The following is a 23,044-nucleotide window of genomic DNA, read 5'->3' on the forward strand; positions in this document are numbered from 1 at the left end:
ACTCTGGAAAGGAGAAAAAAAACGAATATCCGAATACCAAAATTAAAAACCGAATACCTACTCAACGAACGAATATCCGAATACCCGAATATTCGGGTCCAGCCCTAGTGCAGACATTTCTATTTCTTATCTGTTTTCAATCCTTATAATTACATGCAGAAATTTCTATTTCTTCATGCATATTTAATCACAGATTAGAATCAACGAGGAACAAGGAACGGTTAAATAAAGCAAAGCAATAATAAATCATATACAAATGTTGAATGTGAAATAAAAATTAAATAAATTGTGAAATTTGACTATAGGCCTAAAAATTAAATATATTTCCGACAATCAAGGTGCCCAAACACCACGAAATAGACCAGACAATTATATTAAAAGTGTATGTTAGAGGTTAACCTTTTGACACGATAAAAAAAATAAAATACTGTTATAATAGCGATACTTTTGAAAGCCAGTTTTATAATTATTTTGCTATTTAATGCATTTAAAATGTATATGCATGCAGTAAATATGCTGCACTTTACATGTGTGGTAGATTTTTGTTGTTAAATTACTTTTATTATTTTATTTTGTTACACTAATAATATTTTTTATTCAGAAGTGTTTTGTCATATTAACTACAATACTGTTATCCTAAAATTTTGTGATATTTTTAGGTCCATATCACCCACCCCTACGATAGGTTAAACTTTATTGGTCTTAATAATCTATCTAGTCTTTTATGACAGATTGGAATATTGGAATATTTGCTCAAAGCTAAATTACACTTAAAAAACAAGGTATGAAAATGCAACTTTTTCTATCCTGAAGAACCTTCTAATGGATACTTTATAAATAGGACGTGTATATAAAAGAATCCAGGCTGCAAATTTTATTTTCTAAAGTGCACATGCAAGCTGAGAGCTTTTGAGGACTCCTTTACTTATGTATTTATGTATTGGAAGGGATGGTTCAGGCCCTGTGATTATGCTGTTTTGCTGAGTTTGTGCAGAAGAAAAAGATGCTTCCCTGAGCTGGAGGAACCTCTCCCTCACCCTACTCTGTAGTAACAGCAGGGTTGTCAGGTCACTGTGAGATAAATCCATCATGCTGTTCAGTGACTAACCCCTTGGGCACGAACAGCTACTGTTTCAGCCATTGTTTACAGGACGAGAACATCAGGGGGAATCTTATAAAGGGGGAACATGTTGACATAAGTTGATTTCATTTGGGCTGAGTGCAAACCCTTGTCATCACGAGCGTCTGCAAATGTAGGCCTGCATGCAGTTTGACTCTGCTACACTCTGGATACATAAATAAACATACCTTACCTTGTGTTATGTGTTTATATTGTGATACATATTTATAAACTTATTTATATTACTGTGGGCTATATAGTACTATTTCTTTATAGTACTATGTCTTTATTTTATTCTTATTTTATATAAACTGTATGTATACTTTGTATTGGATATTATAATATTATATACTTAGCAGTTCATAACTATACACCCCTCACATTTCTGCAAATATTTAAGTATATCTTTTTTTATGGGACAACCGTGTAAATGTATTCTTCCCTCAAAAAAACTCAATATACAGCCATTAATGTCTAAACCACGCATGACACTAAGCCTGGACAATATTTCGATATCGGTATTTATCGCGATAAGAAATGTTTCAATAACGGTGATATCATTTTTGTGGCATATCGATATGTATTATTTACAGACAGGCGTCTTTTAGCAGCACCAGTTCACTGCAGCGCTGAATACAATCAGCCTCCGTAGCCGGGCTACGACAGTGCGTGATGACGCAATCATACAGGCACGTAGCCAGATAGGCTAGGCTAGGCTAAACCTGGGTCGGCTCCGGTCCTCTCCGCACCTAAAATCTCCCGCGATGAAGCGAAACGAACCCTAACCGAGCGGATCTCTGCTCCACACCTAAAATCTCCCGCAATAAAGCGAAACCAACCCTTACAGAGCGGATCTCGGCTGCGCTCTGCACCTAAAATCTCCCGCGATAAAGCGAAACCGACCCTAACCGAGCGGATCTCGGCTGCGCTCCGCTCCTCTCCACTCCGCACCTAAAACCCATCCGCGATGAAGCGAAACCCACCCTTACCAAGCGGATCTCAGCTGCGCTCCGCACGTAAAATCCACCCGCGATGAAGCAAAACCGACCCTAGCCCTAGCAGAATGAGACGAGGCTGAAGTTAGCTTATGAGTGCACCTGACGCTTCCACAAGTGATTAAACAGAATAAATAGTTGAGGGAGGCAGGTCTAATTCAGTGGTTCGTCTTTCAAAAGTCTAAACTTTAGACTTCAGCTTGCTCCAAATTGTTCCGGAAAGTGGAGCTGACTAGCAACGGTAATACATCTGTTCCTCCACCTCAAGCAGATTCACTACACACAATATCTTCCTTATTCTGGATGAAACACTTTTGTAGTTTATGTTGTATCTAATCTAGTTATTTATAGTTGATAAAGCCTACAGGTTTGCTTATTTAACGGGGATATCATGTTCCTTTTATGTATATGAAGGCTTTTTGTATTCCTTATTCTGGTTCCTTATTCTGGTTGAAGCACTTCTGTTAAATATGTTTACAAAAAAATAAGAAGCTCTACCTTTGTTGTAATGTAAAGTTATTTATATTGGTAATATTTATATAGGTTATAGGTTTATGTTTGTCAGGGATGTCATGTTTTTATTTTGCTACATGCAAATAAAAGTGAGCATTGATTTGTTATTTTTTATTTCTAAACTATTTCTAAAGTTTTTGTGAGAGGAGGCTTTAAAGATAGTAGTGTACAGATTTCCATTGCAGGGATTCTTAGCAGCTTTTCTGAGGCTTTCAAAGTATTTATATCGATATCTAAATTATATCTTATCGACCGAAATTAAGGAATATATCGTGATATAAATTTTGGCCATATCGTCCAGCACTACATGACACACTTATCTTTGTACTCCTCACCTGATTGCCACCACACATGTTTGAAACCATATAAACCAAACAAATTAATCTTGGTCTCATCAGACCATAGGACATGGTTTAAGTAATCCATGTCCTTTGTTCACATGTCTTCAACAAACTGTTTGAGGGCTTTCTTGTGTACTGACTTCAGAAGAGGCTACCTTCTGGGGTGACAGCCATGCAGACCAATTAAATTTAGTGTGCAGCGAATGGTCTGAGCACTGACAGCCCTCCTGTGCCTACCTTTTAAAAATAGTATTTGGACATAACGCTGTGCATGTGCACTCAACTTCTTTGGACGGCCAATGGAGGGAAAATGACAAGCAGTGCTCAGTTATGACTTATAGGGGGTAGTCTCTTAGGGGTGTACTCACTTTTGTTGCTGGTGGTTTAGACATTAATGGCTGTTTATTGAGTTATTTTCATTCTGTCAAAGTGTCATTTTAAATATCTGCAGAAATATGGAGGGGGGTGTACTCACTTTGTGATACACTGTATATAATACACCACTATAAAGTATTTACATGTACACATTACTGTCTTCTGCATCTTTGCACAGCTAATTACATATCTGCGTACTTGCACAATTTGTTACAATTAGTTTACACAAGTTGACCTTTCTCTGTTGACTGCACTGCAAAACGCTAGTTTACGCTGTTTAATTGCACTACCACCATTACTGAGAAACATATAATAAAGTGAATTTATTTAAGCTTGTCCTAATGTTCCCTGATTTTTTATATACATCATGTTACCTGCACAAGTAAACTGGAACATTTCATTTGATTAATCATTCAAAATGAACATATATCAAAAGAAAACACTGATTCATAGTTGATACAATGTGTAATGCAGTATACAACAGTGCTAAATCACCTAATCATCCTTTGTAAAATAAAAAGATGGATGAAAGCAATAATGAAAGTTAATGAGGCTAACTGGTATGTGTGAAGAAACACTCAAAACAATGTTCCAGTTATGTTTCAGTGATGACACATCTGTTATCTCCTTCCTAATGTGAACTCAAGAATCTCAAAAATCCCTAATGATAACACAAACCCTTATGTAGTCCAGCTCCAGGGACATGGATAAGTACTGTATGTGTAAGGGGCACAGGTGGCAATATTTTCTTTTTCTCTCTGGAACAAGACATATGTGTCCGATAGCTTGTTAACTGTAGTGGACATGAGAGGCACACACATACGTGCACTGATTTCCCAGGGCCATATTTTGAGCGTATGGTTCTATATCACCGAAGGGAATAGTGTGATGAAAAGTGTGTCTTTCTCTGTAATATTTTCAACACTATGGTTTATAATAGAGCGGGCCAACACCACAGAGCCTGGTGTGAAGTCTTATTTCTCATGTTTCACCCCAATACTGTGCCACACTCTGTCTCCTCAGGCTCAAACATACAGGAAGATAAACAGATATACCTTCTCATAGAATCATAATTTCTACACTAATAGTGAGATGCGGGGTAGGGGGGTGAGGGTTGGGGGTGTAATAGTAGGGCTGTGTATTGGCAAGAACTAGGCGATACATATGATACAGGGTTTACAATTCAATATAACGCAATGCTGTAAGCAAGGGGATGGATGGACAATTGGATGGATTCATCGATTGGTAGAAGGTCAGATGAATGGATAGATAGACTAATAGATGGATAGACAGTTGGATGTTGGATTGATAGACAGCTGGATGGCTGGGTGGATAGATAGATGAATAACTGGATGGACAGAGAGTGGAATGACTGCATAGACAGCAGGATGGTTGGTTGAATGGATACAGTTGAACCACTGGATGAATACAGTTGGGATGGCTGGATGGATAGACAGACAGTTGGATGGATAGACAGTTGGATGGTTGAATGTAGATAGACAGTTGGGTGGTTGAATGTGGATAGACACTTGGGTGGACGGATGGACAGATGGATGGATTCATCGATTGGTAGAAGGTTAGATGAATAGATAGATAGATAGATAGATAGATAGATAGATAGATAGATAGATAGATAGATAGATAGATAGATAGATAGATAGACAAATAAAGGGATGGACAGTTGGATAGACAGTTGTATGGATGGGTAAATAGACGGAAGATTGTATGGACAGAAAATTGAATGACTGGATGGATAGACAGCAGGATGGTTGAATGAACAGACATTTGGATGGATGGTTGGTTGGATGGATAGACAGTTGGATCACTGGATGAATACAGTTGGCTGGATAGACAGATAGTTGAATGGTTGGTTGGATGAATAAATATATGGACCGATATTATGATGGAAGGAGGCATTGCTGCATGGATAGACAGCTGGGTGGTTGGAGGTGGATAAACCCTTGGGTGGATGGATGGATACAGTTGGATGGCTGGGTGGATGGACAGATGAATGACTGAATGGACAGAGAGTGGAATGACTGGATAGATAGACAGTAGGATGCTTGGTTGGATGGAAAGACAGCTGGATGAATGAATGAATACATGGAGATATATTATGATGGAAGGATGGCTGGCTGGATGGAAAGACAGTTTTGACAGTTGAATGGATAGACAGTTGGATGGTTGGATGTGAACAGACACTTCGGTGGATGGTTGGATAGATGGATGGCCAGTTGGATGGAAAGACACTTGGGTGGTGGATGGATAGACAGCAGAATGGTTGGAATGACAGAGTTGGATGGCTAAATTAATAGACAGTTAGACAGTTTCAACACAAAATGAACCACATGTAAACAAATGATTCAAAAATGATACTGGGTTTTGAATATGAAACAATATCAACAATTTCTTCATCACTAATAAAAGATGTAATGCTCAGTGGGATGAATGGCAGCTGCACGCAGCATCTCTGTGCGGTCGCTGGCTGCAGGCTGGGTGAGTGTATTACTGACCAAATGAGGGTAAATTGGCCGCATATTTCCCTCTTTATGTATTTTCTTGCCTTTTTTCCACACAGCTTGGAGCTGTTCTGAAGACGTTTCCATAGAAACATGAGAGCATGATGGAATTTTTGCAGCATAGTGACATGCTCATTCATTAATGGAAGTCTCTCTCTCTCTCTCTCTCTCTCTCCCCAATCGCTCGACTTCTCCTTCACCTCACAACAACAGTTTAAAACAGCCCGAGCTGCTCTACTTCAGCACAGGGAATTAGCTTATCCGTTCTTCCTAATCAGCTTGTTTTTGTTGTTTTGGCTGGTTTATCTCCTCTCGCTGCTGCTTTCATCCCCCTGCTTTCTACTCCTCACTGGACCAGCATGGCTCCTGGAGCCAATTAGACCTTCAGATCTTGGGGTACAAATGTCAACAAGACATGGACTACAAACACAAAAACCCACAAGAGACGACTAGATTTTAAAGCACAGTGGTCACATGACACTGAAATCAAAGCAATTCAAATGGACTGCTAGGGGCCAGTTCCAGCATGGCGCAGTAACAAAAATGAGCACTCTTTAACCAGTAGCGATCATAATTAGTGATAGATATGGATGGATGGATGGATGGACAGATAGACTGATCGATGAACGGAAAGACAAAGACAGACAAACAGATACACAGACAGATATATTGATGTATGGATGGATAGATTAAGGAATGTTAGTATGCAAGATGGTATAGAGATAGATGGAGGGAAAGGAGAATAAATTGATTTATGAACAGATTGAACAATTGAATTAATGAATGGAAAGACAGACAACTAGATGGATGGAAGGATGAACAAAAAGATAGATGATCTTTAGATGAGACAGTCATTGACCAGACTGACAGGTGGAAAATAGGATGAATAAACAGATACATATGTATGTATGTATAGATGGATTGGCAGACAGACAGGTGGACAGACAGTAAACTTAACACTTGATATCAGGGGCAGTTACAGCATAGCACAATTACAAGAATAAGCACACTTCAATCAATAGTAACCAATAGTAACTAGACAGACAAACAGATTCCCACAGAATGATGGACCGATGAATAGACAGATGGATGGATTGTTGGACTAATAGAAGAAGTGATGGATGAAACTGCACACCAGATGCATCAGAAGACATTGATGCAACCGAACATCTTGCTGTATTATGATAAGCCCATACATTCACAGCCTTCAACATGTTAATAAGATGCGTCATCACAATACATTATTCACACTCTTAAATTGACAAATTAATTTTAATAGCTTCCAACACATTTTCTACACTTGACCTTTTAAACCGACCCATAACAGTGCATTCTGAATCTGTTGTTCATGTTTTTTTTTAATTAAATAAAATAGAAAAAAAAAAAAATCTGAAGAACCCTCTTCTCACTGCCCCCTCCTCCTCTTGTGCTGAGAAGTGGCCACTTCTGTAATGCAGGTGTAACGCACCTCTGGGTAATGAGCTGAAAACTAGCTTGAGCTTCTTGTACATCTATATATCACTATATATCTATATATTGTATATCACTTTTCTGTGGCACATCTTCTATGCTGCAATTTAAAATACCTGCTCCCAGACACCAGAGCCTGTGGCAGTGAGCTAGAGAGATTGTCCTTCAGTGTGCTGAAGCCTTTAAGCAGATAGGAAGGCCCATCTCACATCACAAGGATCCTCAGGAAGTCTTTATTCATTCTGGTACACTACAGTCCTTGAGGTTTACGCTAATTTGTGGTTCTAAATTAGCAACTTCACAATAATCAAATACTTTTTTTAAACAAAGTACACAGATTTGTATTAAATTATGCTGTACATCAACAAATTTAACATGATTTTTCTTTAATGAAAAAGGGATGTTGGGTCAGTGTTCTTTAAGTACAGATGATATCCTCAATATGCTTATCAAAGAATATTGTCAATACAAGTATAAATTATTAATAAAATGTATTACAATGGAATAAAACACCTTAGTATTGCCCAGTTCTATGTTATAATTAATAACAAAACTTCGAAATGTGACTGCATGATTTTGGATAAGAGTGTCAGCCAAACGCCAGTGATGTAATGTAATGTAATATACTATGAATGTAATGCGGTTGTGTGACTGTGTGATTTACAATACATACAAAAAAGCAGCTCTGGGACTTTTTAATTCTTTGAATTAACCAAATTGAAAACTTCTGGAATATAATCAAGAGGAAGATGGATGGATGATGGAAGTAATCAAACCAAGCTGAACTGCATGGATTTTTGCACCAGGAGTGGCATAAAGTTATCCAAAAGCAGTGTGCAAGATTGGTGGTGGAGAACATGTCAAGATGCATAAAAACTGTGATTAAAAAACAGGCTTATTTCAACAAATATTGATTTCTGAACTCTTAAAACTTTATGAATATGAACTTTTTTTCTTTGCATTATTTGAGGTTTGAAAGCTCTGCACCTTTTTTGTTATTTCAGGCATTTCTCATTTTCTGCAAATAATTGTTCTAAATGACAATATTTTTATTTGGAATTTGGAGGAAATGTTGTAATAGTTTATAGAATATATAAATATTTAAATATATATAAAAATATAAATATAACTATAAATAGCAAAGTCAAAGAAATCAGAGAAACTGATTCAGAATTTTAAACTTATGAGATGAATATCTCTTCATTATGAAAATATTTTTTGCCAAATTAAATATTCAAATTTAAAACATTCCTGGCTGTTTAAAGGTGCTGTATGTGATTCTATATATGGCAGCTGTTGACAGTTGAAATCAACAGCACAACCAACACACTTTACCTCCCTTCAGAAGCTCCACCCCCACCCAATGCATGCATGTTGGGGGTTAGCAAACTGTAGCTACAATTGCTGCTGCCAAGGAAACCCTCCAAACATCTCACCAGTGTTGATATTTACTTCCCCTTCCCCCATCCTGTGCACTAGCACAAGCACTGCCTGTTTCTGTCTTAAATAATCCATGATAGACAGATAGATAGACAGACAGATAGAAAGATAGATAGACAACACACTGAGGCATGAAAGGATTAAAGGCTTGATTATAATGATTTATGATTCAATCCACATCAAACTGCTCCTTTTCAAAGCTTCTGTTACATTGTTTGATCCCAAACGATCAGTCTACTCTTGAAGTAAATAATGCAACACTCTAGCTACTGATTTCAATCATTTTTTTCTCCCATTCTTAATCCACATGCTCAAAAAAACACTAAAATATAGCCATTATCAGCAGGAGGTACAATTAGATTTGAATTACAATGTATTGTTCTGTTGAACCCTCATCAAACCATTAAATCTTTTTTTTCACAATTGGATTTTGTGCATTGTATATGGCTTTGTGGGATTGTTTTTGAAAAAAATATATATGTTTCTGCAACCACATGTAGAAAAATCTACGACTAAATCACTTCCATATAATGCAAATATGTAAATATTAAGGCTGTCATATTAATTATTAATCTAAATACATTTTAACACGTTATTTTTTCTGTGACTACACACTAAGAAAAGTAAGTACAGATTTGTACTTAAAAGAGTACAAAGCTTGTCGCTGGGGCTGTACCTTATATTGAGGTACAAAAAAGTACCTTTCAGTGAAAGTCCTTTTTTGTACCCATGGTTTTTGTGCCAGTAAAAATTATAAAAATTATAAACATTATTATCAACTAAATATGGCTCAAAAGCTTGATGATCGAAAATCTGGCTTTCAAATAAAAAAATGTGCAATTAAAATATATATTGTTTGTCAGTACAGTGATACAGAATACTGAATGTACCCTTTGGCTGGTTAAATGGTACAAATCTGTACTTACTGCTGTTAGAAACTACTTTGTACTTCAGAGGGAACAAATCTGACCCTGTAACGACCAATATTGTATCTTTGAGGGTACAATTATGAAGAGTGTACCTTTGAGTACAAAAAAGTACTCATATACCTCTGTTTTTTAGAGTGTATGTTAAAGTGCAGATTAATCACTTTCCTTGGTGCCCTTTGACCTTGCACAACCATTCCAGACAATATAGCGTGCAGGAGGCAAAAAAAGCATAGTTCAAAAGCAGACGGCAGCATTGAACTCTGAAAGCTAATGTATGCTTTGGTGTCAAATCTGCACTGAAGCTTATGTATGCCATATGAATAGCTGCGTACCTTACACAGAAATGCACTAGAAATATGACTACTCACCATGCAACACAGACAGCAGCAGCAACCGTGATTTCATTCCCACATTTACAGGTAAAATGCAGAGCGACATAGAAAAACAGATATACCAACATGCAACCGTGCACAGCGACATAGGGCCCTCGCTTGTTTGTCTCAGTAACTGGTTGAAAAAGGCATAAGAAGTGAGGTAAATGTGTTCATTGTGGTAAACAAAACAAAACTGAGAAATTGTTGCTTGTTTGTCTTTAAGTAAATTACATTTTCTAAAAGTGATATTTTCAATGGTTTAGGGTCAGTTGAATTAACATGTTACTAATTACAGTATGATGCCTTATTCTGTTTTTGGCTCATACAGTGTTTGAAAGGTAGCTTTGAATTTGAAAGCACTGTTAATACATTGTTTAATTCAGGTTACAAACACAATAAAAATATGTGGAATTTTAAGCCTACACCAGTTATTCTTTTACTTATTTGCTCCTCTGCTAAAATTATTGAATTGTGCCGTTTACAATACTTTCTTAGCAAAAAGTGATATTGATAGTATGCAATAATAGAGTATGTAACTGATTAGATTATTTTGACAGCACTAATCAATATATTTAAGCTTCACAATAATACTCTATGGATTCTCAAAAAAACACATTATTAATGTTTTATTACTGTTACACACAATTATACAGTGGTTAATATTGTATTGTGTTTTAACCCCTGACTGCTATATACCAGTGTTAGATAGCAGGGTTGTCCTCAGAATTTATTATTTATAGGTATATGAACTACGGACAACATTTCTCCCAAATTACAAATAAAAATATTGTCATTTAAAACATTTATTTGCATAAAATGAGAAATAGCTGAAATAACAAAACAGATGCAGAGCTTTCTGACCTCAAATAATGCAAAGAAAACAAGTTCATATTCATAAAGCTTTAGAGTTCAGAAATCAATATTTGGTGGAATAACCCTGGTTTTGATCATAGTTTTCATGCATATTTGCATGTTCTCCTCCACCTGTCTTACACACTGCTTTTGGATAACTATATGCAACTCCAGGTGCAAAAAATCAAAAGTTCGGCATGGTTTGATGGCTTGTGATCATCCACCTTCCTCTTGATTATATTCCAAAGGTTTTCAATTTGGTAAAATCTACGAAACTCATCATTTTAAATGGTCTCTTATTTTTGTTTTCCAGAGCTGTATATTGTATTACACATTCTTAAAATAAGTTGTTTTGTAATGTAATTTATTAGGTGACCCAGCTATGACTGACTCTGCTCTCTCTTTCTGATTTTCTCTCTGTCTTTTAACTCTGCTGATCAGGGAGGTGACACTTGCACTGCAGCAGCAGATCCTTTGGGGTGCTGATCAATGCTGTACAGCAGAGCAGAGGATGCTCCTGTCTCACACACACATTAGCTATTCTCACTGATCTGAGAACTGAGGGAAACATGGGTTAAAAGCAAAAGGAGGGCTGTTCATCCTGAGGCTCTGAGAAAGCCCACATGAGCTGTGGGAAAGTGAGTGGGCTGGCAGCCTCAGACTGTAGTTTCTACACTAATAATCCAGCTATTATTGCTGCAGTTGATGCTCTTTATGGCACAACCGTACATTACAATCAGCTAAGCTTTAAGCAGAGCTGCTGGAAAATAAAATAAACTGTTTTCTTCCGGTAGGGTTAAAATTAAACGCTTGAAAATGATTTAAATGACTGGCTTTGTCCGTGACTGTATCAGCACTCATGTTTGTGATTATGCTTGTTATTACTGAGCACTAAGTGAATAAAAGCCAAAAGTGCAACATGTAAGATACAGATGCATAGTTTATCAAGAACTGTGAAAAAGTTCTACAATAATCAGCCAAGCTGGCATTCTGAGCTGCTCCACAACATTAGAAATTAAACAGCCAGATTTTGGTAAATTATTATTTTTTTATTAATTAAAAAGCAAATTTTAGAATTACACTCAACCAATCCTAAAGCATCTTAGAGATCCAATATTGTTTAACCCTTAGAAGTCACAGATATCAACATGGTTAACTTTATTATTAAACAATTGTCCATTTTAACTAAGTGATTTTTTTTTTATTTAAAATTTTTATCCCATTTTCTCCCCAATTTACAAGGCCAATTACCCAACCCACTCATTAGGACTCCCCCTATCACTGGTGATGCCCCAACACCAGGAGGGTGAAGCCTTGTACGTGCATCCTCGGATACCTTTGAAGTCAGCCATCGCCTATTTTTAAACTGATGCTGATGCAGCATTGCCGAGTAGCACCACAGCGCACTTGGAGGAAAGCTCAGCGACTCGGTTCCGATACATTAGCTCACAGATGCCTTGTGCTGATCGACATCACCCTAGGAGAGGGGAAAGAGTGCCATCTACCCACCCAGAGAGAGCAAGACCAATTGTGCTCTCTCAGTGCTCTGGCAGCTGATGGCAAACTACATGAACTGGATTCGAACCAGCGACCTCCCGATCATAGTGGCAGCACTTCAGACCACTGGACCAGTCGGAGCCCCCTCATTTTAACTAATTGGAACAATTGCTTGTCATATAATTTTTGGCCACAAAACAGAAAAAGAAGCAGAAGAATAGGCATGAGCCTAATTCTGAGAAAATGACTGCAGTATGCAGGTTAACCAACATGACCAGCATGACCAAAATCAAATACCAGCTGGTTATCCAGCTAGCTTACCTGAACAGGGCATGTTTTTTTGTGAATAATCAGGTTTTCAACCACCTTGACCATTAAATACCAGCTTAGACAGTGTGAAACCAACTACCAACAAGCTGGCCTTTAGATAAAAATAAATAATATAGTATAACTAAATAAATAGTATAATAATGGGCACACAATGGAAAATAATTGAACACTATGACTAATGTGACAACAAGTCAAGAACCATGATGATGAGAAGGACATAAAATCTGCATGGCACCAGATTCATAACTTTTTAAATAGGAATAATGTCTGTATACTACCAGTGCGGCTTTGTTTCAAGAACAATCTAATCTGTTGTGCACAAAAATGTGGTTTTATTGTAAGAAATCAATTCACTAACCCAGCTGCTGTAATCCTGATACACAGTAAAATCATTAGGTCATAATTGTATAGACTTAAACAGAGCTTTACTCACTTTCCTCAGAACCCTGGGGATCTTCCACATTTCTGACATAGTCATCCTAAAGAAAAAAAAAACAAAGAATACTCTGTGATTAACTGCATGTTCAAGCCTAAACACATCAAAACAAGAGCTTTTAAATGATATAGGTATGAATAACAATTCATTTAACTACGTAAAGGATTTTATTACAATTATAACATCATAACAAAAGAATTTGTGCCTGTCACCATGGGAACACAGATCACAACTTGACGCAAGTTCCCACCCACGGGAACAGAACCGGTGGAAACTCACTCAATCTGTGCAACGCACTCAGAGACTGAGAGAGGGGGCTGTCAGTGTGCTGCAGATCTGCTTATCTTAGACATGTGAGTTATTTGATGGCTTCGTCCTAATTCAGTCAACTCCCAGGTATATGCAGGCATATTTCTCATCATACATATAACATATTTCTTATCATACTTTAATTTCAATATAAAGTGCTTTTAATGTGCATAGCATATTTGTTTTAAATTTTATTCAAACACTGCACACTACAAAACAGAGGTACTATATGAGTACTTTCTTGTACTCGGAGGTACACTTTTCCTAATTGTATCCTCAAAGGTGTAATGTTGGTCTTTAGAGGGTCAGTTGTGTTTTCTCTGAAGTAAAAAAGTAATTCCTAACAGCAGGAAGTCCAGATTTGTACCATTTAACCAGCTAAAAGGTACATTATCACAATTCTAATTATACATTTTTCATCTGAAAGCCAGTTCTTGACACATATTCAGTTGATGATAATGTTTATAATCTTAATAATTTTACTGGTACAAAAACATGGGTATAAAAAGACTTTCAATGAAAGGTACAGCTCCAGCGACAAACTTTGTACTCTTTTAAGTGCAAATATGTACTTACTTTTCTTATAGCGTGTGTAACTATTAATTGAGAATAAATCTTGAAAAATGTACACAATATTACAAATATATAATTTTTATGTGTGTGATTGCCATGTAAGCAGTGCTACTTGGTCAAGTTAATAATTCTTTATGTGGATGAATAACACATTTTACTTTTTAAAATTGAATTTTCCTAAAATGTTGAAGTTTTTTTTTAACATAACACATTTTCATTTCAATTTCTATTAGTACACAAATTATGCTAAATATTACACAATAATTATCATAATATTTGACACCTCAGACTAAATGCATCATGCAGATTTTTAGAACTATTCAAATACAGTAGAATATTTTAATTTTTTGTATTTGTTTTGTATTTATTTTTGGCTGCATATCATCCAATTTAACTGAATTTTTTACACAATCTAATGAAAAACACTGCTGGTTGAGTATTTTTCAATCACAGACTATATTATCGATATGAATATTTAAGCATATTGTATCACTATACAACAAAATATTGTCATATTTCCCAGCTCCATGCCACAGTATAGCAAAAAATAGCAGACCACTGCAACCCTAGTTTAAGAAACCTAGTCTGAACCATGACCTGCACATTTAAGTACTATCTGCTCTAAGTGGAACACCTAATTTTAAAGCAAAAGACCTTACAGCATCATAAAGGACACAATTAGAAAAGGTTTCCTACCTCTACTTCCTTCAGTGGTGAGAGGGAGAGCAGGACCAGTGGGTGAGAAAGGGAGAAAAAAGGAAAGATGAAGAGTTAAATGTTAATAAAAAGGCACATCAAAGAGCAGGAATCTGTTCCTGTGTCAAGCTCATGTAAGAAATTGTGCCTTAATTGTGCTTTTATCACATAGTTTGTGCTGGAGGAATACAGATGAGTATGTGTGTGCGTTCCAAACACTACATATAAAGCAGGATTATTAGAGCAGATCACGATAAGCTATGGCTGATGAAAGCTGGCTGGGTTCCCGCTGAGGTAGCAGAGCACTCTATGCTCTGCGATCATTGTGTTAAAGGGCTGCATTTGATTTGATTTGTGCCTGAAGCTGAATAGCACTCACATATTTCATGTTTTATTTGTTAGTGGAATTTCTGAAGAATAGACATTCACCTAACCTTGAATATCCATTGTACAGCTCACAGACTCATTTTATGTTGATTTTCTCAGTTTGCCCCTTCTCGTTTATGATCATTGTGTAAGAAATGCCGTTTCTAATCACTTCATGACCCTACAACTCCCTATTTGAAAATCCTGCACCCACCCAATTACATTATTTTGTAAAGAAGAAAGGAAAAATATAATGATTCATTTTCGAGAAAAAAACATTAATTTGGAAAGAAAATATACATTTTTTTATTTTATAAAAACAAACCAATTAAACACAAAACTACACACTCAGGCCAACTGCTTTAATATTACTGCACAACCATCCCATGGCTGTGGAGTCTACACTCTTAAAACAAACAATTGAAATGGTTATTTGTTGTAGTAATGTCGCAAAAGAAACATTTTTAGTTCCATAAATATACATGCTTGTAATAGATAATTGTGTTGAAGCGAAGAAGCTTCACAAGAATTGGTAAAGAACCTTTATATCAAGTTAAGGTACTTCAGACATTTTAATAGTTCTTAACACCTGCAGTTTTGTATTACAAATGCTCTCAAAAGGGTGTTTTCACAGTTCGTTTTCACTCTTGGTGTGGTTCGTTTGTGCAGGTGTGAATCCATTAATGGAAATTGGATGTGGACCAAAACAACTGTACCGAGACTCACAAGAGCAGATAGTCTCAATCCGGTTTCGAAACGAGTTCTGGAGCAGTTAGTTTGTGGTGAGAACGTAATCTGACTTCAAATCTGACCCGTCTACTATATTTACTCACATTTAAGGTAAACGGCTGTTCAGGTGCAGTTTAATCTGATTTATTACCCAGATAATTACTACAGCTATTACATACTGCAATCTGTACCGCTGCTTCATGTTAACTGACAGAAATATGTACTAGATCAGCACAAACAACCTTCTTCCTATGTTTACATTTTGCTCCACCCCTCGACAGCTCTGACCAATAAGCAGAGACAACATGCTCACAGGGTTTGTTGTGATGCATTTTGCCCGTGAACTGATTGAGACCAAAGAAACAAACTACAAGTGTAAAAAATAATCCCCCTATCACAAGTAATGCCCCAACATTAGGAGCGTAAAAGCTAGCACATGCCCCTTCTGATAAATGTGAAGTCATCCACTGCCTCTTTTCAAACTGCTGCTGATGCAGCATTGCTGAGCAGCATCACAGCGCACTCAGAGGAAAATGCAGCGACTCGATTCTGATACATCAGCTCACAGTGTGCTGATCAACATCACTCTTTGGATTTATGTGGGGAGAGAGTGCCATCTACCCACTCAAAGAGTGCAAGGCCAATTTTACTCTCTCTGGGCTCTGGCAATCTCCTGATCCTAGCGGCAGCACTTAGCCCGCTGGGCCACTCGGAGCTCCTAGCTCCATTTTGGGATTCATTTCAATAAAGCAGAAGCTATATACAGGCATTGTTCTGACTCATCATAAATATGTAGTCACAAAAACAAAAACTGCTGTATTTTTCTAGCACATAGCAAAATATACGCTTCACCACAATATGGTTCCATACATAGTAAACAACAAACACACAGCACCTCTTATACCCTTTCTTTATTTTACTCTTCAGATGCGCAGAGCCAAACAAATATAGCTCCTCTCATCCAGTTTAGCGCCTCGCGTGTAAATAGAAGCCTTCAGTGGGCACACATGCCTGTACGCTTAGCCGAGATGTGAGATATGAGGTGCAATGTTGCTGGCGAGCAGTGTTTGAATCTGCTTGGTTGTGAGTCAGAGGAGCAGGCCTATAGTTCTGTCTTTATGAGAAGAAAAACTGCATTATGGGTGTAGGAAAATATGGATATATAAAAGTATCGCAATATTTTGTTTTGCAATCAGACAAGCAGGCCTATTGTTCTGTCTTCATGAGGACAAAACCTTGCACTATAGGTGTAAAAAAAAATTTATACAATATTTATATATTGCAATATTTAGTTTTTTTTTCTTCAATAATATATAGATTTTCAGAAACACAGTACTCAATTATTAGCACATGTAAAAACAATTCCAAACAGTGACTGACAAACAGTGGCTAATTTAGTGTTGTACTTAGTGTATTAGATCAGACTGTTAAAACTACATAAAAATAATACGTCTATAAATATGATAGTATAGGGCTGCACAATTTGGGCAAAATATATTTTATAACAATATAATTGTGATTTTTCCACAGAATATTGTGATTTAAATTGTATAGCTGGTTAACATGTGTATCAAATATAATAACAAACTTCTGTCTACATAAAATATTCCAAGCGTTCTCAGATTAAATGCAGCTGTCAGTTTTATTTTTATATTTCAAGGAAAATTATTTGCCCAAAGACTACAATACCCAGCACTCTATGGACTACAAACACAGTGATGTCACGGCACACGCACTGCTAATTTAAATCACAGCTCCTGCAATTAAAAAATTGCATCCATTTAAATTGCAATTTCAATAAAAATCAATGAATCGTTCAGCAGTGCTGCTGGTGTTTTTAAACAGTCACTATGTTTATTCACTGTCCTCCATTCTATTACACACTCCTACCTAGCTGTTCCACCTTGCAGATGTAAAGTAAGAGACTGAAGGTCATCTATTGCTGCACAGTTTTTGTTACTCATCCTCTAGTCCAAAATACTACCCACTGGATGCTTCCTATGGGACATTATTGGGAGACAATATAACTATATATTCTAAATTTAGCAGTGACTCTGAGGTGCCTAAAAACTTCTGTGTTGGTACTGTAAGGTCCTGACCTCGGAAGAACAAGGTGAAAGGGGACTACAGTAATTGTAGAGCTACAACGTGCTCCTATATAGTTTAGTAGGGGTGGGCGATACGTCCCTAAAGTAATATCACTATCACTATGACAAAACACTAAATAAAATAAAAAAAATCAAGAATACACTACTGCAACAAAACGAAAATTAAAATTTAAACCACTAACTTTCTATAATTATGAAATAATTAATATTTTATCTGAATTTTATCAGATGTGTAACAGAGGTAAAAGATCCAAAATGTCACTAATAAAGCACACCAAATATCTCCATATATCCAGGATTAAAGTAAAATATATGATATTGGACAGATATGTCTCTAGTAGATATATAATGGAAAATGAAAACAGTGTGAATTTTTCTTTTGCTAAAAACAGCAAACATGTAGTACCCTGATGTGATATTTAGAGGTGGGTGATATGGCACAAAATTTTAGGGTATAATATTGTTCACAATATAAAAAAATGTTAGCAATATTATTGTATACATTACGATATGGCACACCCCTAATGATCAGTAGAGCTGAAAATATACGAAAATATGAAAATATCTAGACTGCAGACCTTTAAAACATTGGTAAGATATTGTGGCCAAATTCATAGTAGAGCTATGATGATTCTTTCAAGGTCAAAAAAGCGATATTAACTAAATATTTTACAGAAAAAGGATTAATGTACAAATGTACAGATTTATTCACCTACGCTGCTCTGTGTGCAAACTCCAAGCCCAGACGTGCCTGCTGTGACTAGGAAGGAGGTGGGGTGGGGGTTACGGGTGCTCTGTTCTTCATGGTAGAAGGTCCCGAGGGTCTCGGGATTCATAGCAACGAACATCAACCGGGCAGACGTGCCAGAGCGGCACAAGCTTAGCCGCTGTTGAGCAGGATGCTCCGGTTAATGGAGCATGACTGTCCAGATGCTGCTCTGGCCCTCCAGGGCCTGCGTTAACACTAGCACTAATGCTAGGCTGCTGGAGGTTGGACACAAGCCTGACTAAAACACTTTAGAAGGGACCTGCACACTTGCACCACGCACAATGTGCTGTGCCCTTGAGATGAAACCATTTTTTAACCATGTCTTATCACACATGGATGTATTCTGCAAGGACACACGGACACACACACACACACACACACATAGTTGGATGGATGGCGCTAGCCTATCTCCATGCTCTCTCTCACACAAAACGCATTATCTCTCTTAACTTGAAGGACACGCTCTCCTCTACAGAACCACATCCATAGATATGTTAACAGCTCATACGCACATGTACACACATGTAATAACATAATCTCATCAAGTAGTGGGACTGGGTGATATGGCCCTAAAATAATATCAAGCTATTTCAGGGATTTTTTGTGATAATAAAATTATTGGTGGAAAAAACTAATGCTGTCAACATTAAAGCGTTGAGGCACACAAATATTCTGAAAACTGTACTGCATTATTTTTTACACAAATTAATACAAAATTAGTACCAAGTTAGGCACCTTCTAAAGTCTTAAGAAGAAAAATGTGTTATGAAAGAATGTTGTGATTAATCTGATTATTATTTTATCAATTGACATCGCTATAAAAAGACATTGAATGCTTAATAAAAGTGTAAGAACAAATTAATTGAGACATTAGTTTAAAAATGTAATATTAATAATATCTTATTTAATGTCATTTAATAAGTAGTTGAGTAGTTCGGTCATAAATGCTGTACCTCTTTACAAGGGTGTACTTGCATTATTATATTATCATTATCAGATTATATGGATAGAAGATATTAGGCCCTACTAGAATTTTCAATATTTTTTCTTTAAAGAGGATTTAATGCTGTGACCAGTCTTTGCAAAAATCAGTTAGCTAAATAAATGTAATATAGTAAATGTAATAAAATGTAAAAGCTTATTTCTCAGGATACATATTTAATTTCCGCATAAAGTTGGTAGAAAGTAGGTCTGTGCGATATTGGAAATTGGAAAAAATATGTTTCGGCGATATATAGTGCCATATTAAACAAAGCAGAGCCCATGACATCACCAGCTCCGCCCCCACCTGCGCTCTGTGTCACATCCAATCCGACTGGGATTAAAAGCATGAATTCAGCTGTAATATATAAATATACAAATATCTGCGCAAAACTGTGCTGGACTGAGGTGCACAGCTTTTGACATGTGCGTTTACAAGCACATGCCCAGCCATGTGAATAAAGGCCATGCGGATACCTCATGTTTACTCCTGCCCCCAATTGCGTTTTCCTTTCCCCTCCCCCGCGTACTTCACAGGCAGCAGCATCCTGTCACTCCCACAGACACAGAGACAACGCTGTGTATATACTTCTTGTGACAAGAATCAAAACATTACAACTTGACGTGTTGGATTTAATTGCATCCCTAGTAGAAAGCTAAAATTGAATATCAGGGTATTATAAATGTATATATAAATGTATAGCATATATCCCTTAACAATACCCATTAATTATGACTATTATCACATTATACATTTTTTAAACTTGATTTACACATTGTTGCTAACACAATATGGCACACACCTACTCATTAGGTAGGCATCTCAAGGGAAAGTGAGGTAACAACACAAGCTCCAATCCAATGAATAACAGCAGCAATAATAAACAAGAGCACGCAACATTTGTAAAATGCATGACTCGTGGGCGCTCAGAGCTGCGCCCTCACAATGGAACCATTTCTGTTTCTATTCATGTTAGTGTCTCTTGTGTCCCTGCTTAGTGTAAGTGGAGCGTGACCTACTGGGAGACGCTGAGGAAATTCAGCCTGGTCCACATTTGCATCTGTAAGCCGTACTGGTCCAACACATGCATTCAAATAGCACGAGAGCCCACATGCTTCACACACTACGAGATTTCAGCAATCAAGGCAATCTATCAAGGCGCAAATGAAGTCTACCAATTTGCTGTTTGTCTAGGGCTGTACTTTTGACTGCAGAGTGATTTTTGTAGTCGGATCACACGCAGGAAGAGGCACGGAAACTGGTTAGAATTTGAAAAGACCATTCATACAGCATTGGCAGGAGAGTGTCATTCAAAGCAGGGGCTATTCCAATGGATTCAGATGTCACAGACAGATACCCATGATTGACACTGACAACAAACAAAAACAAGAATACAGAATATTAAAATTCAGTCATTCATACTAGATAATATAAATATTCTCTTTACAATAAAATGTAAAAAAAGAGTGGCAGAGCTTGACAAAGCATAACGAAAATATGGCTTAAAATTATGACATTAATAATTAACATATTGCTGTTATGCTTGTAAAATAGCAACTACACAGGAGAAGGAACTTTAACTTTAACCTCCTTATCTATTAATTAAAATCATTGTATATTATTATTAGAGCCTTTCAATTTGTTCATTCATCACAAAACTACAATGTAAAGGTAAAGAACAACTGAGATTCAAATTCCGTTCAAAGGATATTAAACGACATAAGACAATGACGCAAGTTAATTTTTTATTTGACTGTATGCTGATAAATGCATGTGCAGTTAGACTAATCTTATTGTTGTGTGGAACAAAAAATTGCTTGTTGAAAAGACAATTATTACTGATGTTTTAGTTTTTAAATGTGTTTTAGAGAGATGAATATGTGTACATTGTATTGGATTTGTATCTGTTTTAAACACATCTTGAGAGCAATTACTTTCAATATGTTTTTAGGTGACTTTTCTTTATCCAGATATAATACTTGACACTCAACATGCACAAAGCATCAGGGTGTAAACAACATCAAGATGTGTATTTACATTCACTCAATAATCTGATAATTGTAGAAATATCAGATTTTCACAGTAATCCAATTAAATATGGATTTCCCTGTTTTCTAACAAGGACTGTTACATTTGTAGCTTCAGACTGCAAAAATTAAAGGATTCAAGGAGATTTTATTGTCATTCGCATCACATGTGGTACATGAGGTGAAACGAATGACAATAAAATATCCTTGAATCCTTAAAATTTGAGAGAAATGTACAGTAAACTGATCATGTAATGCAATGTACTATCTAGGATCAGCATGATGTAACATGTACAAGTCATCACACAGGAACAAATGGGCCACACATACATACTTATACATACAGTAGGAAACATGTGGCCTCCTGTGAACTCTTTTGTCAATAGTTTTTGACCCACTGCAGGATAGCATTGCAGAATATTGATTACTGTTTCTGGTTCAAGCAGTTATGCCTACTGACACATGTCAGAAAGCTTGAGACAGAGACCAGCAGTGTGGTGAACTATTAACTAGCATCTACATGATATCACCTTCATAATTTAATATTTTAAATTTAGTTATTAACCATTTGTTATTATAGACTGTGGAGTTCTACAGGGTTTTACTCTAGGGCCTATGAAACTGATTTTAATAACAATATATCCCTATATATATTTTTAGAAGCTCCATTCCTTGCTGTCACTGACAGTTCCACTATGTAATTTTCCCTTTCCCATTGGTTAAACGAGACTTGATTGACAGAATGATGACCCGACACTTTCCTGTATTTAAAAGCCAGTCGATAAAATGCAGCACTTGACAAATTGACCGGTCGTCAGGGGAAACTGTCACTATTTACAATCAAGGGTGCCTTTCAATCTGAAAGTGGACTGAGCACATTTTCTCCAGTGCCTTTTCCTGCCCTGATCTATAAATGGTTGTTTCTTCTGTTATCTTCAGTGTGAACCTTTAGCAATGCACCACAGCTCCTCAGAGTATACATACAATATGGTCTTCATATAGCAAATATCGACCAAAGTAAGGAAATTAGTTCTACAGCTCTGCAGTCTGCTGTTATTCTCATTTTATCAGGACCAAACCCTGCCTGTACCTCAGAAACATTAGCATCTTAAGAAGAGGAGTAAAACAATTTGCATGATCGTGACAAAATTCATAATATAGTCAGGGCTGATTATTTGCCGCAAAGAGCAATGTGATACAGCCGGCTTTCAAAAAAAGAAAGATGGAGAAAATTAAAAATATAATTCCTCTGGTGCAGAATGCTGCGGTCTGGCAGGGTCGGAACATTGTGTCT

The 23,044-nt window shown here is 36.7% G+C and overlaps 1 protein-coding gene across 1 annotated transcript in view; it reads right to left on the reverse strand.

The window, feature by feature from the left end:
• LOC103022871 (SPARC (osteonectin), cwcv and kazal like domains proteoglycan 2) overlaps positions 1–23,044 on the reverse strand; it is a 69,163-nt gene that overhangs the window by 24,485 nt on the left and 21,634 nt on the right. Inside the window, exon 2 of the mRNA XM_007250128.4 lies at positions 13,189–13,234. Within this exon, the coding sequence (XP_007250190.2) occupies positions 13,189–13,234 (46 nt within the window). The remainder of the gene's footprint in view (positions 1–13,188; positions 13,235–23,044) is intronic.

Source organism: Astyanax mexicanus, chromosome 15 (assembly GCF_023375975.1).
Source record: "Astyanax mexicanus isolate ESR-SI-001 chromosome 15, AstMex3_surface, whole genome shotgun sequence".
NCBI classification, from domain to species: Eukaryota; Metazoa; Chordata; class Actinopteri; order Characiformes; family Acestrorhamphidae; genus Astyanax; species Astyanax mexicanus.